Genomic DNA, 17,531 nt, shown 5'->3' on the forward strand with positions numbered 1-17,531 from the left:
CCAGGCCACTAGGATTCTTAGAGATGAATTTTAAATCCTTATAAAACTAATTAAAAGAGGAAACTATATGCAAGGCAGACTCACCATTCAATGACATATTGCTGCAACATAAATAAATCCACATCTAACAGCTGTAACAGTGGAACAAAGCTTGAGGACATCAATGTTCCTGCCCAACTTGTTCATATGCACTGGACTAACAGTAGATCATCACCAAACTCTCTCCACAAGTCCCACTCTGCCATCTGCAAGTCCACTGCACTGAGCATCACGAGAAGATACCGATGGAGAAAAATGGGAGTGCTTTCCCAAGTCTACAGCCTCTTAGTACTCCCACAAGCCCAAGTGGTGTGATGGAAACCTTCAATGTCTCTGAACCTTCAAAGGAAAGACAGACTGAAGTTGATTCTTACTTGAAAAGGGTCAACTTATCAACCAGACTTAACACTTACCTTCCCAAGCCCACTGCCGATCTAAATGCCCAGAAGGAGCTAGCTTTCCCTGGCAACCACCTAACACAACACACATACCACCCTCTCCTAAGGGAGTGCTGCCACTAAGTCTCTTGTGAGCCAAAATCACCAGACCATGTGTTCCGATGCCCTTTCCCTGTATCCACATGTGAGCCTGTTGAGACATCTATCTTCCCCACACTTTCATCTCTAGATAGATCTGTGTTTTCTCTTTTCCTCTCTGATCCTCTCTGATCTCTGATCTCTCTGTACCATGCCTCTTGGGTAACAAACACACTTAGAGTCTTCCCCACTTCATTGACCTTCTTACCACCACCTGTTTAAGAGTTGGGAAGGAGAATGAATGTCCTTTTCATTACATACTGTCAATAGCATGAAACACCTCCTGTTAGCTGGATCCCATGAATTCAGCAATGCTGAATTTGCTTACCATCAAGATAAAAGTCATAATGCTCTCTGATCATCAAGCTGTAATATCTTCCATGTTAAAAAAAAAAAGGATAATTCCCTTGGTGTCACCTTTCTGTCCCCAACACAACTCTTCTTCATTCCTCTATAAATTGCTGACATGTTGTATATATCCACTATCTCTACTTATTCTCTCATTCTTTTTAAAACCCTCTCCTATTAGGTGTTAACCCCTACCAGTGTCATTGAAACCTCATCACTAAGGTCATCAGTGAGTACCACACAGCAAAGTCAAAGATGAATTCTTAGTTCTCACCTTACAATTCCAGTAGCACTTGATATAGATGATCATTGTGCTTGTCTACATTTATTGAGATAATTTTGTTTTTTTCCCTTTATTCATTTAAAGTGGTGAATGATTCATATATATAATACATATATAATATATATAAATATAAATGTATATGTGTGTATATATATATATGTATATATATATATATATATGTTGTAGATGGACACAATACTTTTATTTTGTTTATTTATTTTTATGTGCTGCTGAGGATTGAACCCAGTACCTCGCATGGGCGAGGCAAGTGCTCTGCCGCTGAGCCCCAGCCCCTGATTCTTTAAAACGTGAAACTATTTTAGATTCTAGAAATAAATCCACCTAGTCATGAATCCAGTTTTCCATATAACTGGATTCTGTTTCATAATATTTTGCTTAGGATTTTTTTTGGGGGGCAGGGTATTAGAAATTGAACTCAGGGGTACTCAATCACTGAGCCACATTCCCAGCCCTATTTTGTATTTTATTTAGAGACAGGGTCTCACTGAGTTGTTTAATGCCTCACTTTTGCTGAGCTGGCTTTGAATTGGCAATCCTCCTGCCTCAGCCTCCTGAGCCACTGGGATTACAGGTGTGGGCCACTGCTAACAGCTTGCTTAGAATTTTTATATCTCATGTTCACTGGAAAGACTGGCCTGCAATTTTCCCTCATTATAATATTCTTTCCAGGGTTTTTTTCTTGTTTATATTAATTCATATTTTATTTCTTTATTTATTCTAATTTGTTATATATGAAGGCAGAATGTAATTCATTTCATATTACACATACAGAGTACAACTTTTCAAGTCACTGGTTGTACACAAAGTATTTTCACAACATTCGTGTCTTCATACATGTACTTAGGGTAATTATATCTAACTCATTCCACCATCTTTCCTACCCCCATGTTCTCTCCTTTTCCCTCCCTCCTCTTTGCCTTATCTGAAGTTCCTCTCTTCCTCCCATGTTCCCCCACCATCACCATTATGAGTCAGCATCCTCACATCAAAGAAAACATTCAGTCTTTGTTTTATTGGGATTGGCTTACTTCGCTTAGCATTATATTCTCCAACTCCATCCAATTACCTGCAAATGCCATGATTTTATTCTCTTTTATTGCTGAGTAATATTACATTGTGTATATATACCAAAGTTTCCTTATCCATTCATCTACTGAAGGGCATCTGGGTTGGTTCCACATTTTAGCTATTGTGAATTGTGCTGCTATAAACATTGATTTGGGTGTGTCCCTGTAGTATGCTGTTTTTAAGTCTTTTGGGTATAAACTGAGGAGTGGGATAGCTGGGTCAAATGGTGGTCCCATTCCAAGTTTTCCAAGGAATCTCCATACTGCTTTCCATATTGGCTGCACCAATTTACACTCCCACCAGCAATGTATGAGTGTGCCTTTTCCCCCACATCCTCCACAACACTTATTGTGGTTTTTATTCATAATAGCTGCCATTCTGACTGGAGTGAGATGAAATCTTAAGAGTAGTCTTGATTTGCAGTTCTCTAATTGCTAAAGATATGAAACATTTTTTCAGATATTTGTTGATTGATTGTATACCCTTTTCTGAGAAGTGTCTTTTCAGTTCCTTGGCCCATTTATTGATTGGGTTATTTGTTTTTTTGTTTTTTTTTTTTTGGTGTTAAGGTTTTTGAGTGCTTTATATATTATCCTAAAACTGGTGCTGTCTGATGTGCTTGTGGTAAAGATTTGCTCCCATTTTATAGGCTCTCTATTCACCTCACTGATTGTTTCTTTTGCTGAGAAGAACTTTTTAGTTTGAATCCATCCCATTTATTGATTCTTGGTTTTAATTCTTGTGCTTTAACTCTTGTGAGTTGAGTTTTGTGCATGATGAGAGATAAAGGTTTAATTTCATTTTGTTACATGTGGATTTCCAGTTCCCAGCACCATTTGTTGAAGAGGCTATCTTTTCTCCAATATCAGTTTTGGCACCTTTTTCTAATATAATAAGATAACTGTAATTATGTGGGTTTGTCTCTGTGTCCTCTATTCTGTACCATTGGTCTACAGGTCCATTTTGGAGCCAATACCATGCTGTTTTTGTTACTATTGCTCTTAGTATAGTTTAAGATCTGGAATAGTAATGCCAATAGCTTCACTCTTCTTGCTAAGGATTGATTTGGCTATTCTGGGTCTCTTATTCTTCCAGATGAATTTCATGATTGCTTTTTCTATTTCTATGAGAAATGTCATTGATATTTGATTGGGATTGCATTTGAATCTGTATAGTGCTTTTGGTAGTATGGTCATTTTGATAATATTAATTCTGCCTATCCAAGAACAAGGTAGATCTTTCCATCTTCTAAGGTCTTTTTTTTCTTTAGCATTCTGTAGTTTTCATTGTAGAGGTCTTTCACTTCTTTCATTAAAGTTGGTTCCCAAGGTTTTTGTTTGTTTGAGGCTATTGTAAATGGGGTGGTTTTCCTAGTTTCTTTTTCTGAGGATTTGTCCCTGATGTACAGAAATTCCTTTCATTTATGGATTTTGTATCCTGCTACTTGGCTGAATTCATTTATTATTTCTAGAAGATTTCTGGTGGAATTTTTTGGGTCTTCTAGGGATAGATTCATATCGTCAACAAATAGTGATAATTTGAGCTCTTCTTTTCCTATCCATATCCCTTTAATTTCCTTCGTCTGTATAATTTCTCTGGCTAGAGTTTCAAGAACTATGTTAAACAGAAGTGGTGAAAGAGTGTATCCCTATCTTGTTCCAGTTTTTAGATGGAATGCTTTTAATTTTTCTCCACTTAGAATCATGTTGGCCTGGAGCTTAGCATAGATAGCATTTACAATGTTGAGGTATGTTGCTGTTATCTCTAGTTTTTCTAGTGTTTTGAACATGAAGGGGTGCTGTATTTTGCCAAATGCCGTCTCTACATCTATTGAGGTGTTCGTATAATTTTTATCTTTGAGTCTACTGATGTAATAAATTACATTTATTGATTTCTGTAGTGCACCTCGATCAAGTAGGGTTCATCCCTTGATCGTGGTGCACTATCTTTTTGATATGTTTTTGTATTCGATTTGCCAGAATTTTATTGAGAATTATTGCATCTATATTCATTAGAGATATTGGTCTGAAGTTTTCATTCTTTGATGTGTCTTTGTCTGGTTTTGAAATCAGGGTGATATTGGCCTCATAGAATGTGTTTGGAAGTGTTCCTTCTTTGAGGAGTATTGGTATTAGTTCTTCTTTTAAGGTCTTGTAGAACTCAGCTGTGTATCCATCTGGTCCTGGGCTTTTCTTAGTTGGTAGGCTTCTGATGGCATCCTCTACTTCCCTTTTACCAAGTGGAAAATAAAGAGCTGGGAAGATAATAAGTCATGGTTCAATCAGAGTGTTTTTGTTTAGATGTGGTATCCCCCAAAAGCTCACAGGTAAGACAATGCTTTAACCTGATCAATGGGTTGATCTCTGATGGGATTAACTGAGTGGTAACTGGAGGGGGTGGGGTGTGCTGGAGGAAATGGTTCACTAGGGGTGTGGCTATGAGGTACATATTTTGTGTCTGGAAAGTGGAGTCTCTCTTTCTGTCTCTGCTTTCTGATCACCATAATGTGATCTGCTTCCCTCTGCCATATTCTCTTGCCATGATGTTCAGCCTCACCTCGAACCCTGAGGAATGGAGCCAGCCTTCTATGGACTAAGACCTCTGAAACCATGAACCCTCAAATAAACCTTTCCTCCTCTCCAGTTGTTGTGGTCAGGTCCTTTAGTCATAGCAGTGGAAAAGCTAACTAAAACACAGAGAAATAGAACCATACATATATATGCACATATACAGAAACATACATGATTTGTTATAGGATTTGATCTCATGCAACCATACAAGTTATTAAGTAGCACTTGTAAGATTGTTCCATCTCATTCTGGAGTTCACAGGGCAGGAAATTGGGGAGGACAGATGGATATAAATTAACTGGAATCTACCAGCATGAATTGACACCCATGTGGACAGACTGAAACTCATGTCAGATCATGCTGCATCTGGCATGAATGGTCTGAATGTCCTGAGGAAAGCTAGCACCCTCTGTTACACAGCAACAACCAAACACAGGTCAGTGGTCAGAGAAACTGAAAGTGGTTCCAGAGGAAAGTGGAGCAGTTGCCAGTCTGACTACTACCCCAGCCAAAAGGATGAGCCAGCAGACAAGTGACATCTGTATGAATTATAGGTGGCCTCTGCTTCATTCCCACTCTTCAAATTAAAAAAAAAAAAAAAGTCTTTTGTGGCCCACTCCAACAGGAAACCTACAGGTAAAGAACGTGAAATTCAGGGCTGGGGTTGTAGCTCAGTGGTAGAGCACTAGCCTCGTGTGTATGAGACTCTGGGTTCAATCCTCAGCACCACATAAGAAATAAATAAATAATCAAATAAAATAAAGTTATTGTAGCTATCTACAACTAAATAGTTTTTTTTCAAAAAAAGAATGTGAAATTCTGGAAAAGATAATTCACCATAGGCAAGTTGATACATTACAAAACTACCACAGAGCACTTAAACTCTACTCCTAGCAGTTTTCAAGTTGTCACGCACTATAGTCACCATATTATATAAGAGATCTCTTTTTTTAATACCTTTATTTTATTTATGTTTTTATGTGGTGCTGAGAATTAAACCCAGCACCTCACATGTGCTAGGTGAGCGCTCTACTACTGAGCCACAACCCCAGCCCCAAGAGATCTTTTTATTATTCCTAACTAAAATTTTGAATCCTTTGACTAGCATCTCTCCAATCCTTCTTCCTTGGCAACTGACTTCTTTGGTTATCAGGCAAATACAAGCAAAACCACAAGGAGATATCATTATTCATCTATCAAAATGGATAGAATTAAGACTGTCAACATCAAATGTTGCTCTAACATAATTAATTCAAGTATAAAATGGTACAATCACTTTGGTAAATAATCTGACAATTTCTTATAAAATCAAATATACATCTAACTTAAGACCCAGCAATTCTATTCCTAGGTATTTACCTGAGAAAAATAAAAACATATGTCCCTCCTATATATATACACACACACACACACAAAAAAAAAACTGTACGAGAATGCACATAGCAGCTTTACTCATAATTGTTCAAATCTTGGAGTAACTCAAGAGTCCATCAAGAAGAAAATGGATAAGCCAAATGTGGGATATTCATAATAGTAATAAAAATAATAGTAATAAAAAGGAAGAACTAGTGATTCACACAACATCACAGATATATGTCAAATATGCTGAGAGGGGACTTGCATTAGATTACTCACTGTGTGATTCCACAAAGATCAAAAGCACCACATGATAAAAAAAAAAAAAAAAAAAAATTTGAACAGTGATTGCCCAAAAGCAGAAGACTGGATTGAGGGACAGTGGGAAGGAGGTGATATAGAAACACCATGAAGAGGCAAGACATTACTAGGGTGAAGGTAATATACTGTATCTTAAAAGAAATTTAGGTTTCACAGAATATATATTTTTCAAACATATATATGATTTATGCATTTAATTTTCTATAAATTTTACCAAAAAAGAAAAACTCTATAAATAAATATTAGATTCTAGGCAATAATATATATGCTGTAGTATTTAATGGAATATGTATTGATATGTGAAATGTGCTTTGAAATATATTAAAAGAATAAGATGATAAATGGTAAGAGAAAAAAATAGAAGAATGCAAACAAAATGTTAATGGCAGTATCTAGATGGAAGTGTATGAGCTCACTAAAGAAATTTGAAAAGGAATTTCAACTCTGCTTATACCTTTTGATAACGTAAGTGAACAATCTTGGCTTTTACACTCATAAAATCAGCCATTAAGAAATTCAGCATTCTCAGTAAACCAATGACTAACCAACATTTGATTTATTGTAAATTGACTAGCAACACATAGAAAAGATATGCTAACTGGAAGAAAGAAAAGTTCAATAAAGTGATTTATAAATACATGGTATTGGGCTGGGGTTGTGGCTCAGTGGTAAAGCACTTGCCATGCATACGTGGGGCACTAGGTTTGATCCTCAGCACCACATAAATTACATAAAGGTATCATGTCCATCTACAACTAAAAATTATAAACAAATAAAGAGATACATGGTATTAGTAGTAGTTTTTCAGAAAATGAAGATCATATCTGATATAAATAGCTTGTGCTTTCCCAAGGTTTTCTGAACCACCCCTTCCCATCTGGCAATAGTTTTCCTTCAAAATCCCCTTCTACCACTTGGAGACATTTCATTTTCAGCATCAATGAAAAAGAAATCTACTATGCTCCACTGCACATCACAGTAACCAATGTTAAAAAATTTATCGTTAAAAAATTTGGAAAATATATCCATAATTAAATGGTTATGGGAGAACCTCATAATGTTCAAGAGGCTATGACAGTTTAAGCAAAATAAAGGAAAACATTAACTAACTTTTCTAAACCGTCAAAATGGTTTGGATTTGGTCTCAATTTTGGATGAACATCAGCCAAACCAATTTGACCAATGGAAACCTAAATCAAAATACATAATTGTTAATATTTATATACTTCCAAAACAGCAGCTAAGAAAAAACAGTTACCATTAACAAGCATTTCTGTAGATTAAACAGGCACCTTTAGAGTGGGTTTCAGCTCTGGGAAACAAACCAAAGAACAAACAGAAACATTATAAAGATAATGGAACTCTAAGAGCAAAGATTTCAGGGGATGACAGTCTCTTTATAAATATGCTAAGAGATCATCTGCCTAAAAGATTTAGGTAGCCTCCAGGTGAATCAGTAGCTATCTACCTCTGATAAAATACACTGAAGTGAAATGGACAAACTATAGAATAATGTATATTCCTAAAACAAACTAAAAGATACAGAGAATTGAATGTTTCTATAGTCACTAAAGAAAGTAAATTAATCATTAAAAGACAAACTCCCACTAAGTAAACATAAAGCCCAAATAGTTTAATAGTAGGAAAAAATATAAAGAATAAATCTTCCCACTCAGTTCATTTATGAAGTTAGTAGAATATTGATTTACAAGAGGAAATTATAGATGAGTCTCACACATAATAAATGTAAAATGTTCTAAATCAAATATTGCCATATTGAATATAATTAAAAGGTTTGTTTCAAAACACATGGTTAAATTAACATTGGAGAAATCTACCAACTTAGCATATTAAAGACTGAAGGAGAAAATGATCATCTCAACAATATATGCAGAAAAAGCATTTAATAAGATTGAAAAACAATGCATAATAAAAAATCTATTTGTAATCCAGAAATAGAACACCCTTCACCTTATAAAAAGTGTCTGTAATAAGCCTTTGCAAACATCATGCTCAATGGTGAGACATTGAAATCATTCTGTCAGTTCATGAACACAACAGCGTTATCTCCATTCCCAACACATACTGCAAGTTTTGGCCAAGTCTGTATGAACATAGGCGTGCGCACACACACACACAATATAAACAAACTTACAAGGAAGAAATACAATACCATTGTTTTATTATCAATATTAATTGTCTTCATAGAAAACACCAAAGTATCTAAATTTTATAACTATTAAAGAATTTAGAAAGTTTTTTCTATATTAGATCACTAATACAAAAGCCAACTGCATTTGTGCATACCAGCAATAATGTTGGAAAAAGTAGTTTTAAAAAAGATACTATTTAGTTAAATAATTTGACTTCTCTCCAAAAATGAATCTATAAAACTAATGAAATTACCTTGAAATCCCATCAAATTTTCTCCCAGAAGTTGAAAAGCTGATTTTAAGATATATAAGGAAAAGAAATGTTCAAGAGTAGCCAAGGAACTGCTGTTGAAATAAAACTGGTGGGTAAGTAGAGGGCTGAGAAAACTTACCTTCAGATATTAAAAATATAAAGTTATATTAATTAAAACTGTAAAATGATAGTGGAATAAAGAGTTCAGAAAGGCACACACACACACACACACACAGAAACCTGTTGTACTGCACAGGTGCCATAGCAGATCAGCAGAGAAAGGATGATTCAATTAAGAAATATGTAAGAATATTGGAAAAGTAAAATTCTACTTCTAAGATCATACACAAAATTCCAGATAAATTAAAAATTTAAGTGTAAAAATAAAAATATTTTAACTTTTAAAAGAAAATATATGGGAATATGCTAATAATCTCAAAGTTGGGAAAGATTTCTAAAAAATAACACATTAAAAAAGTACTAATCATAAAGAAAAAATATTGAACATTAAAAATTAATCAATTTGGAACACCCAAAAATACTACAAGAAGGCTGAGAAGACAAGACAAAAACCTAGGAGAAAATATTTGTACCACAGAGGGCTAACAAATAATTAACAACCAAAATATTATATAAAGAATTCCCATAAATCAATTAGAAAAAGACAATCCAATAGAAAATGGACAGAGAGAAAAGGTATTTTACATTAAATGGAAAGATAAATGGCTCACAGACATATGGAAAGGCACTCAACCTCTTTGGTAGTTAGAGAAATAAAAATTAAAAGGGAAGGAAGATACCTAAGCATTGGCTAGGACATAGAAGAATGGGGCTCCTCAGATCCTGCTGCTGGGACCATAAACCGATTACTACTCTTCTGGAAAATATTTTGGCATTAGTAAAACTGAATATATGCATACTCCAGGGTCCAAAAATCCCATACTTTGGAATATACCCTAAAAAAATCTTAGATGTATATACCAGAAAACATATGAGAATATATTCTCTTACTCACTGGAATCAAAAGTAGACATTAATTCTGAAATGTATGATTAAAAATCTTATAACATCCAAAATTAACATTTATGGAGCACATAAATATTCTTTTCCAGGACATCTTAATCATTTACTGCTAAATCCACTAATAAATATCAGCGTTATCCTTTTGTAAACATAGAGACAAAACACATCTGACAGGCCAGTTTTAGATGAAGCATGAATGCCTTTTTGTTCACACTGACAAGTTTATGTCATTTAAACACCAAAGACAATATCAAGTGTTTATCAAAGAAAATCCCTTCTGAAGATTATTTCAATTTAATCCAAATTAAAAGAAAATAAAACTTTTATCCTTATCCTTGAGTGAAGTAACTTGAGTTTTAATATCTTAATCAGAAAATACACTGAAGGAAACAATAATATTTGAAAGAGCCTGATGTCCTGTGGTCTTCCTTAATAACTACCCATTTTCAAGAGACTATAATCTACTCCACAGAAAGCCTTTTACCAAGGATCTTAATCAGATTCTCAGAAAAGTCACACTTAAAATAAACAATATGCCACTAGATCCAAAACAATGTAGGTATTAGCAGCTATACAAAAGCCTCTATCTGATGAGTCATGTCTAAAATGATGAAAGTGTAAGTCTTTGAAGTGCTTTCTATTCAACCTGGAAAATATATAAAGGTAGGACTTAGCAAGCAGGTTGACTGGGAAACATCCTTGTTTGTCTTTATGCAAACATCAAACTAAGGATGGCAAAAATGAGTCTCTCTTCCTATATATTAATATTAACCTTTTCTCTGTTTTCTCAAGGTATTTTACTTTCAGCTTCCAAGTCCATAAGAAATTTAGAAGATGACATGGTGTTTAATACATTTCGGATGGGGAAAGCCTTTCAGAAGGAAGATACTGCAGAAAGATCAGTTGTTGCCCCTTCTCTGGAACAGTATAAAAATGATGAGAACAGTTTCATGAATGATGAGGAAAACAAAAATTCAAAGGTGAGTAGCTATGTGACTTGTCTTTTATTGTAACAGAAATGTAAATTATTTTTTTAAATCTTCTGAAAAGAAAAATTGACATTGTTATTTAATAAATAGAAATATATGCAAATAGTGACAATATGCATTAGTAGGATAACTGATGACAATTCATGTAAAACAGGTGGCTCTCTCATCCCAGAGAATATCTTTTATACAAAAGTTTTTTCCACCCCGACTAAACTTGTATCTAAGCTATTTTTAAGGAGTCAAAACTAGTGCAGAACATCTTTAAGTTGATCAATAAGGGCATTAAACAATAGTATCATTGCTCCATTCCAAAGACAGCTAAAACACAAATTTTCTCTTCACAGAACACAGGCTCCAAACATAATTTTGTGAGTCATGGTCTGCCACTGAATCTGGCTATAAAGCCTTATCTTGCATTAAAGGGATCTGTAGCTTTTCCAGCTGAGAATGGAGTTCAGAATACTGAATCAACACAAGAAAAGAGAGAAATTGGGGATGAAGAAAACTCAGCTAAGTTTCCAATAGGAAGGAGAGATTTTGACAGTGAGTAGTCTTTTAAAATTCAGTTCTTACATCTTAATACCATAAAAAGACCTCTGAATTTAACTGAATTTGGATCTCAATATAACAAAATCAAATAAGACTGATGTTCAATTCCAGTTGACATTAAGTGACTGTCAAAAATGTGGGAATAAGAAGCATGTAGGTATGATAATTTTGGTTTACTCAGAATTAGTTATAATAGATCCATTCTTGTTATTATTATTATTATTTCTTAGTTCTGTGTGATGATTGTAGTACTTTGAGTAATTTAAACTATTTTATTCTTCCTTCAGTGCTCAGGTGCATGCTGGGGAGAGTCTACCGGCCTTGTTGGCAAGTCTGATACCTGTTGGTTCACGTCATCTTTGGGGAAGAAAACAAAACCATTTCATTGCCAGTGGGAAGAAAACCCTTAATGTTCCTATAACTTGTATATTATTTTAAATGTCTGCTTTAAAAGAAAGTAGTGTTAAGACATACCAATAATCTAAATGATGTGCTTTTTCTGTATATTAAACTTTGTGAAAATTCTGCATAATTATGACTCAGTGGTGTTTTTAAACAATGCTTACCACATGAACCTTATGTTCACTTCAAAGAAAAATTTGAAAGCATCACAATTGACACCTTGAGCTTTTATAAATTAAACATGTGACTTTGGTGTACAGCTTTCCATATGCATAAATCTAAAACACATAAAAGACACAATCATAGTCTAAAAAATTGAGTTAACTTTGTCTGGCCAGTGATGAATTTGGCCTTGGAAGTACACTTTTTGCCTTTTGCTACTTTGGCTACTTCGCTATCCAATTTATTCTGTGAATCGTTTGATGTTTTAGGTTTCTTAACATTTTTATGTTGAGGTGGTTCATTTCTGTTATCACAGAGAATATTTTCACCGTCCAAATCCACCTGTTTCCTTTTTGAGCTTTTATTTCCTGTCTGGCCACTTGATTTTCTTGATACTTTGTCATTTTCACTTCTGTCCAGATGAACATTTCCAGAACTTGTTGCAATTGTTGATTTTCCAACAGATGATTTTATACCCTCTGTTATGCAAGATGAAAAGGGGAAAGAAATCATATAATAATTCATATTATAACTTGTGACAATTTTAAAATAAATTTTAAAAATGGCTAAAGAATATTCAAAAATTTATGATTTACAATAAAATAATGCTAACCAATTAAATAATTAACAAACATAAGTACATTATAACATTATTTTTCATTCTGCCATACCACTTCTCATCCCTATCAATAAATATTTGTTTGAATTTATGACATTTAATACTTAAGTAAATTATATGAATTATTTTTTTAATACATTTAGTTAAATCAAACTGTCCTATTCCTTTCCATAAATTTGTACTTAGATTTAACCTCTTAAATAAACTCAGGCCTTAAAAAACATAAGCCTTTACATTTCACAGCACTGTGCAAAAAATAATCTGGGTTTATATAAATTAAAACCAATTGGCATATTAGAATCAAATTGTTATTTATTTGTTCAAATAAAGTCAATCACCAGCAAGGTTGTTTTCCATATGAAGAACACATAAAGGTTCTGATGCAGAATTCATGTTATTCCATTTATCGTTGCTTATCATGTAGTCATCTTTATAAGTACAAGCAAACTGCGATCTAATTAATGTCTGAGTCATCTGGTAACAGAAAAAAGAAAAAAAATACACAATTTATACTTTATGTTTTTATCTAGATAAACACACATTCTATAATGGTTGAGGTATAAAAACATTTCCCTTAAAAATTCTGTTATTTGGGTCTGGGGTTGTGGCTCAGCAGTAGAGCACTCACCTAGCACATGTGAGGCACTGGGTTCAATTCTTAGCACCACATAAAAATAAATAAAATAAAGGTATTGTGTCCAACTACAACTATACATGTTTTTTTTTTTAATTCTGTTATTCATTGGAAACTTTTGACCTTTTCTGTTTTATAATTTGCAAACTCACTCTTTGCCATGGTTTGCATTTTTTTTCTTTCAGCAATATTAGCTTTATGTATATTTCTTTTTTTTTTTTTTAAATACTTGTTAAAAATCAACTTTAGACTCTTCAGAGGTTTTTGTTACACATTCCTGTGTCTGGGCTGCTGCTTTGGAGAGTGAATTTTATTATAAGTGAAAAGAATACTCATATGCATAATCATAGAAAATACAAGTTCTACATTCTAAGAAATAGAGCACAATTCCTTTGGAAAGACAACATATGGAATTCAAAGTAAAGAAATTGAGGAAGGGAGAAATGATAAAACAAAAAAGAGAAATAAGAGAGGTCAAAAGAAGAACAGAAAATAAAAGAGCATGAAAAAAGAAATGGGGAAAGGCATTATCTCGTTTAAAATTTGTATGTGTAGGAAAACAAGAAAGATGATCAAAATGTATCATTCTAAGAAGATTTAACCAATATTTTAATAGTTAAAAATTCAAAATATTGGGGCTGGGATTGTGGCTCAGCGGTAGAGCGTTTGCCTAGCATGGGCGGGACCCAGGTTTGATCCTCAGCACCACATAAAAATAAAGGCATTGTGTTGTGTCCATCTACACCTAAAAAATAAATTTAAAAAAATTTCAAAATATGTTCTTGCATCTATCAGACATAAAATAGGAACTCCTAACTTTCTTCATAATTTGGAGAAAAATTAGAAAGATTCAATTAAGAATTAGCTTTGAAAATGAAGAAACTTTAAGAATTAAAATAAAATTTAAGAATTCAAAAGGACATAGCAAAAAAAGTAGTTTCAGATATGTATTCTGCAAACATAAAACCACTGGGCTGTTTTAAAGATAGGAATTAATTTCAGAACAAAGTAGCCTATATATGTAATACAAATTTCAAAATTTAAGTTTTTCTGTAACCACTCAGTTATAATGGGGAGATTTCTCCAAATAATTAGAAATCATTTCAAATCCTAAAAACACTTCAAACTATAATAAATACAGTATTCTCAATATTATTTATTGATAATAAATGACTATAAAGTAGATTTATATATACAGCATATTATATTCAATAATTTATAGTATGTTATATAATCAAAGACATCAGTGTATCATTCTACTCAGATGTTGCAAAGATAATGGCAATAAAACCACTGACTATGGTTTAAGAAATTAGAACAGTCTTCTGTTCGGCTGTTTCATAAAGGCAAATTTTGTTAGGATAATAAATTTTCTATTTTTCTGTCCAGTAGTTTTGGGAGAACCTCTTTTTCCCAGATCACTAAAAATTATGTTTTATGTGCTTTAATGAGGCATTAGACAACTGTTGTCGTCTTCCACTTACCCACAAAAATTGCACACAAAAAATGTACAAGATCAAAAAGTTATGTTTTTTAAGAAAGCAAACTAGAGTTGGCTGCTGATAATGAATGGGTTTATGAACACAACTCCTGTTATATTATTCCAACCACAAGATTTCCTATAGTACAATAGAAAGTTTTTGGACATAACCCTATAAATATAGAATTAAAACAAATTATAAAGCTATTAAAATAAGTTTTATGAAAAAACATACTCTATATTATATCATATCATATCATTGCTAAGTAACATTATCTGTGAACTTTTATTTCCATCTGCAAGACCAGAACTAATCATGGACATTATCTTTTCACATACTTTTTTCATTTCACCAGTTACTGCTTTATAGAGAATTATAAACTATTCCTTACAAAGAGTTACAAAAAGTATGATAAGACCTTACAGGCAAAGAGGTGCTAAGTGACTGTCTTGGATCACTCTCTCAGTACCTGCTGAGCAAAGGCACCTATAGGTACCTTCTTCCCACTACAAAATCTTCATCAGCAACACCCATAAAACACTCTAAATAAAAATACAATAATTATATTATTTACTACAGACAACTGATATTTTCTCAATCTCATGTTTAGCATAAACAGAAATTTCTTCAGCAAGCTTTGTTACTTTTATTAATTTATTTATTAATATACAATCTAAGTAAAAAAAAAATCTTTGTTTTCTGTGTACATACAGTCGAAATTGGTGCTACAACTACCTGGATTTCCTCTCTTCATTTCCCCTGAAGAGTAATGCTGGAGCCCTTAGTGACCATAGGACAGTTCTAGAAAACCACAGTTATGAGGCAACAGATTCTTAAAGTACAGAACAGGTTCAAATGAGGAAAAAAAATAATCACTTTATGAAAAACATCAATTATAAACTTTATTATGAAAAACAGCAATTATAAATATATCAAGATATGAGAAGGAAAACAATAGCTCTATGGTGGTGTTGGAAAAATTGCATCCAAAAGAAATAATTGAGAGTAGTTATACTAAGGGTTTTTCTTCTTTCTTATAAAAAGTTATACATAGAGAGATTTACTTTTCTCTGTCCTTTACAAAATTTTTTTTTTAAATCAGTTACTGTTTATTAAGTTCCTTATGTGGTAAGAGCACAGTATACAAAAGAGATAATGAGAATGGCTCTTATTAAGTTCCAGCTTTGCAACAGGCACACAGTATACAAAGGAGGTAACTAGGATGTCTTCTATAATTACAAAGACATTCTATTTATAAAATTTGCTGTTGACATACGGCTGGAAGGAATAAAAAACTGGATAACATACTCAAGATTGAAAAGATTCAGAAGTCTAGAAACCATAAGTAGAAAATAATAAGATGAAAATGGGTGGGGATAAACAAAGTCCTATATTTAGTCCAAAAATATCAATTACATATGTACAGGATGAGGAGAACTTGACTTGAAAACTATGTAGGAAAAAGAACTACAGATTTTACATGATCATGAACTTAACTGAAGTCAACAATGTGATGTCCAGCTAACAAAGCACCACAGAAAGACAAAATGATAGTGGTGGGGGGAGCACCTGATTTGTAGTCAAAAGGACCAGCTTCTAACACTGGCCCTATTACTTATTAGATAGAAATCTTGGATAAGCCATTATACCTCTCACTTTTCCACACAAATAAAATAACACCTCACAGTATTGCCAGAATTATATGAAGTAAAAAACATGGATAGACTATATAACTCTAAGTTATAATGAAGATACTGTATAGTTATTATTGTAGTAACACATATGAAATAGGCATTCCTACAAAATAAGATTTGTTGAATTACATCTCCCAGGTCCAGGCTAATTCTAAAATGAACCTAAGAATGCAGCTAAAAAAAGAACTTATAATCAGTTTTTTTCATTTTAAATTTTAAAACAATGCAAGCTACATGGGCTTGTATTTATAACTTAAAAGAGATTGCTTTTTCTTTGTTCATAAAAGTTGGATTTTTCTGCATAAGATTAGTGGCCACATAGAATTAAGATTACTTCCTGTGGCAAATCTTCCAAATCTCTCTGTGCATTTGATTTGGAATCACAAATAAGCAAAACAATTCCCTCTTGAAAGTGCTTTTGAAGTACTAAACAACTAAGAATAATGTCCAGATTCATACATGACTGTTAAAATCATTTTATGTTTAAGTCACATGAGAAAAACGGATTGAAAGTTTTCCTTTGTAGAGTGATTTCCCCCCTTTGGAAAGATTTCTATCCACAGTAAAATTGCAATGAACTTCAAACTTGCCAAGAATTGAAAAGTCTTTTTGCCACAAGCTCTTTTTAAATTGAAATTATTAGTAGGTTCCCAGTTTGAGGAAAATAGTACTTCACATAGGAAAGCCTGACTCCAGTTAAATTAAGATGAATGAGTCAAAACACAGAAAAGTCATAGCCATTCTGAATTAGCTGCAGTATTAAGAAAATAGAAGTTCTAACCTCTACCATACCAACACGTAGATTCTCAAGTTTGAAAATGGACATTATTCTCAACATACCTATTAACTGAAATAAATATTCAAATTTATCTTTTGATTCTTACATGATCACATTTTCAAAAGCAGAGATTTGGCAACTTTGATGGCATATGAATTTGTACATAATTCAAAACATTCATTCTTTATCTGTCAACTTTCATTTACTTTGCTAAATAGCCAAAAAAAAAAAAAAAAAAAAAAAAAAAAAAAA

At 33.1% G+C, this 17,531-nt stretch overlaps 2 protein-coding genes across 2 annotated transcripts in view; one reads left to right on the plus strand and one right to left on the minus strand.

Moving 5' to 3' along the window:
• Positions 1-8,460: 8,460 nt before the first annotated feature.
• LOC107139963 (PARP1 binding protein) overlaps positions 8,461-17,531 on the minus strand; it is a 55,258-nt gene continuing 46,187 nt past the window's right edge. The window contains 2 exon segments of the mRNA XM_015482848.2: positions 8,461-12,552; positions 13,031-13,166. Of these exon segments, the coding sequence (XP_015338334.1) occupies positions 12,212-12,552; positions 13,031-13,166 (477 nt within the window). The 3' untranslated portion in view covers positions 8,461-12,211.
• Positions 10,703-12,038, plus strand: Pmch (pro-melanin concentrating hormone). Its single transcript, XM_048803035.1, has 3 exons — positions 10,703-10,951; positions 11,305-11,503; positions 11,797-12,038. The coding sequence occupies exons 1-3, from the start codon at positions 10,703-10,705 to the stop codon at positions 11,844-11,846; spliced, it is 498 nt and encodes a 165-aa protein (XP_048658992.1). The 3' UTR covers positions 11,847-12,038.

The sequence above is a fragment of the Marmota marmota genome, unplaced genomic scaffold, assembly GCF_001458135.2.
Source record: "Marmota marmota marmota unplaced genomic scaffold, marMar, whole genome shotgun sequence".
Lineage (NCBI taxonomy): Eukaryota > Metazoa > Chordata > Mammalia > Rodentia > Sciuridae > Marmota > Marmota marmota.

What these genes read in the sequence shown, in the direction of transcription:
- Pmch (XM_048803035.1), top strand. Translation starts at nt 10,703, where the DNA reads ATGGCAAAAATGAGTCTCTCTTCCTATATATTAATATTAACCTTTTCT. An exon ending in AGGAAAACAAAAATTCAAAG is followed by an intron (nt 10,952 to 11,304) that starts GTGAGTAGCTAT and finishes TTCTCTTCACAG; the next exon opens with AACACAGGCTCCAAACATAA. An exon ending in AGGAAGGAGAGATTTTGACA is followed by an intron (nt 11,504 to 11,796) that starts GTGAGTAGTCTT and finishes TTCTTCCTTCAG; the next exon opens with TGCTCAGGTGCATGCTGGGG.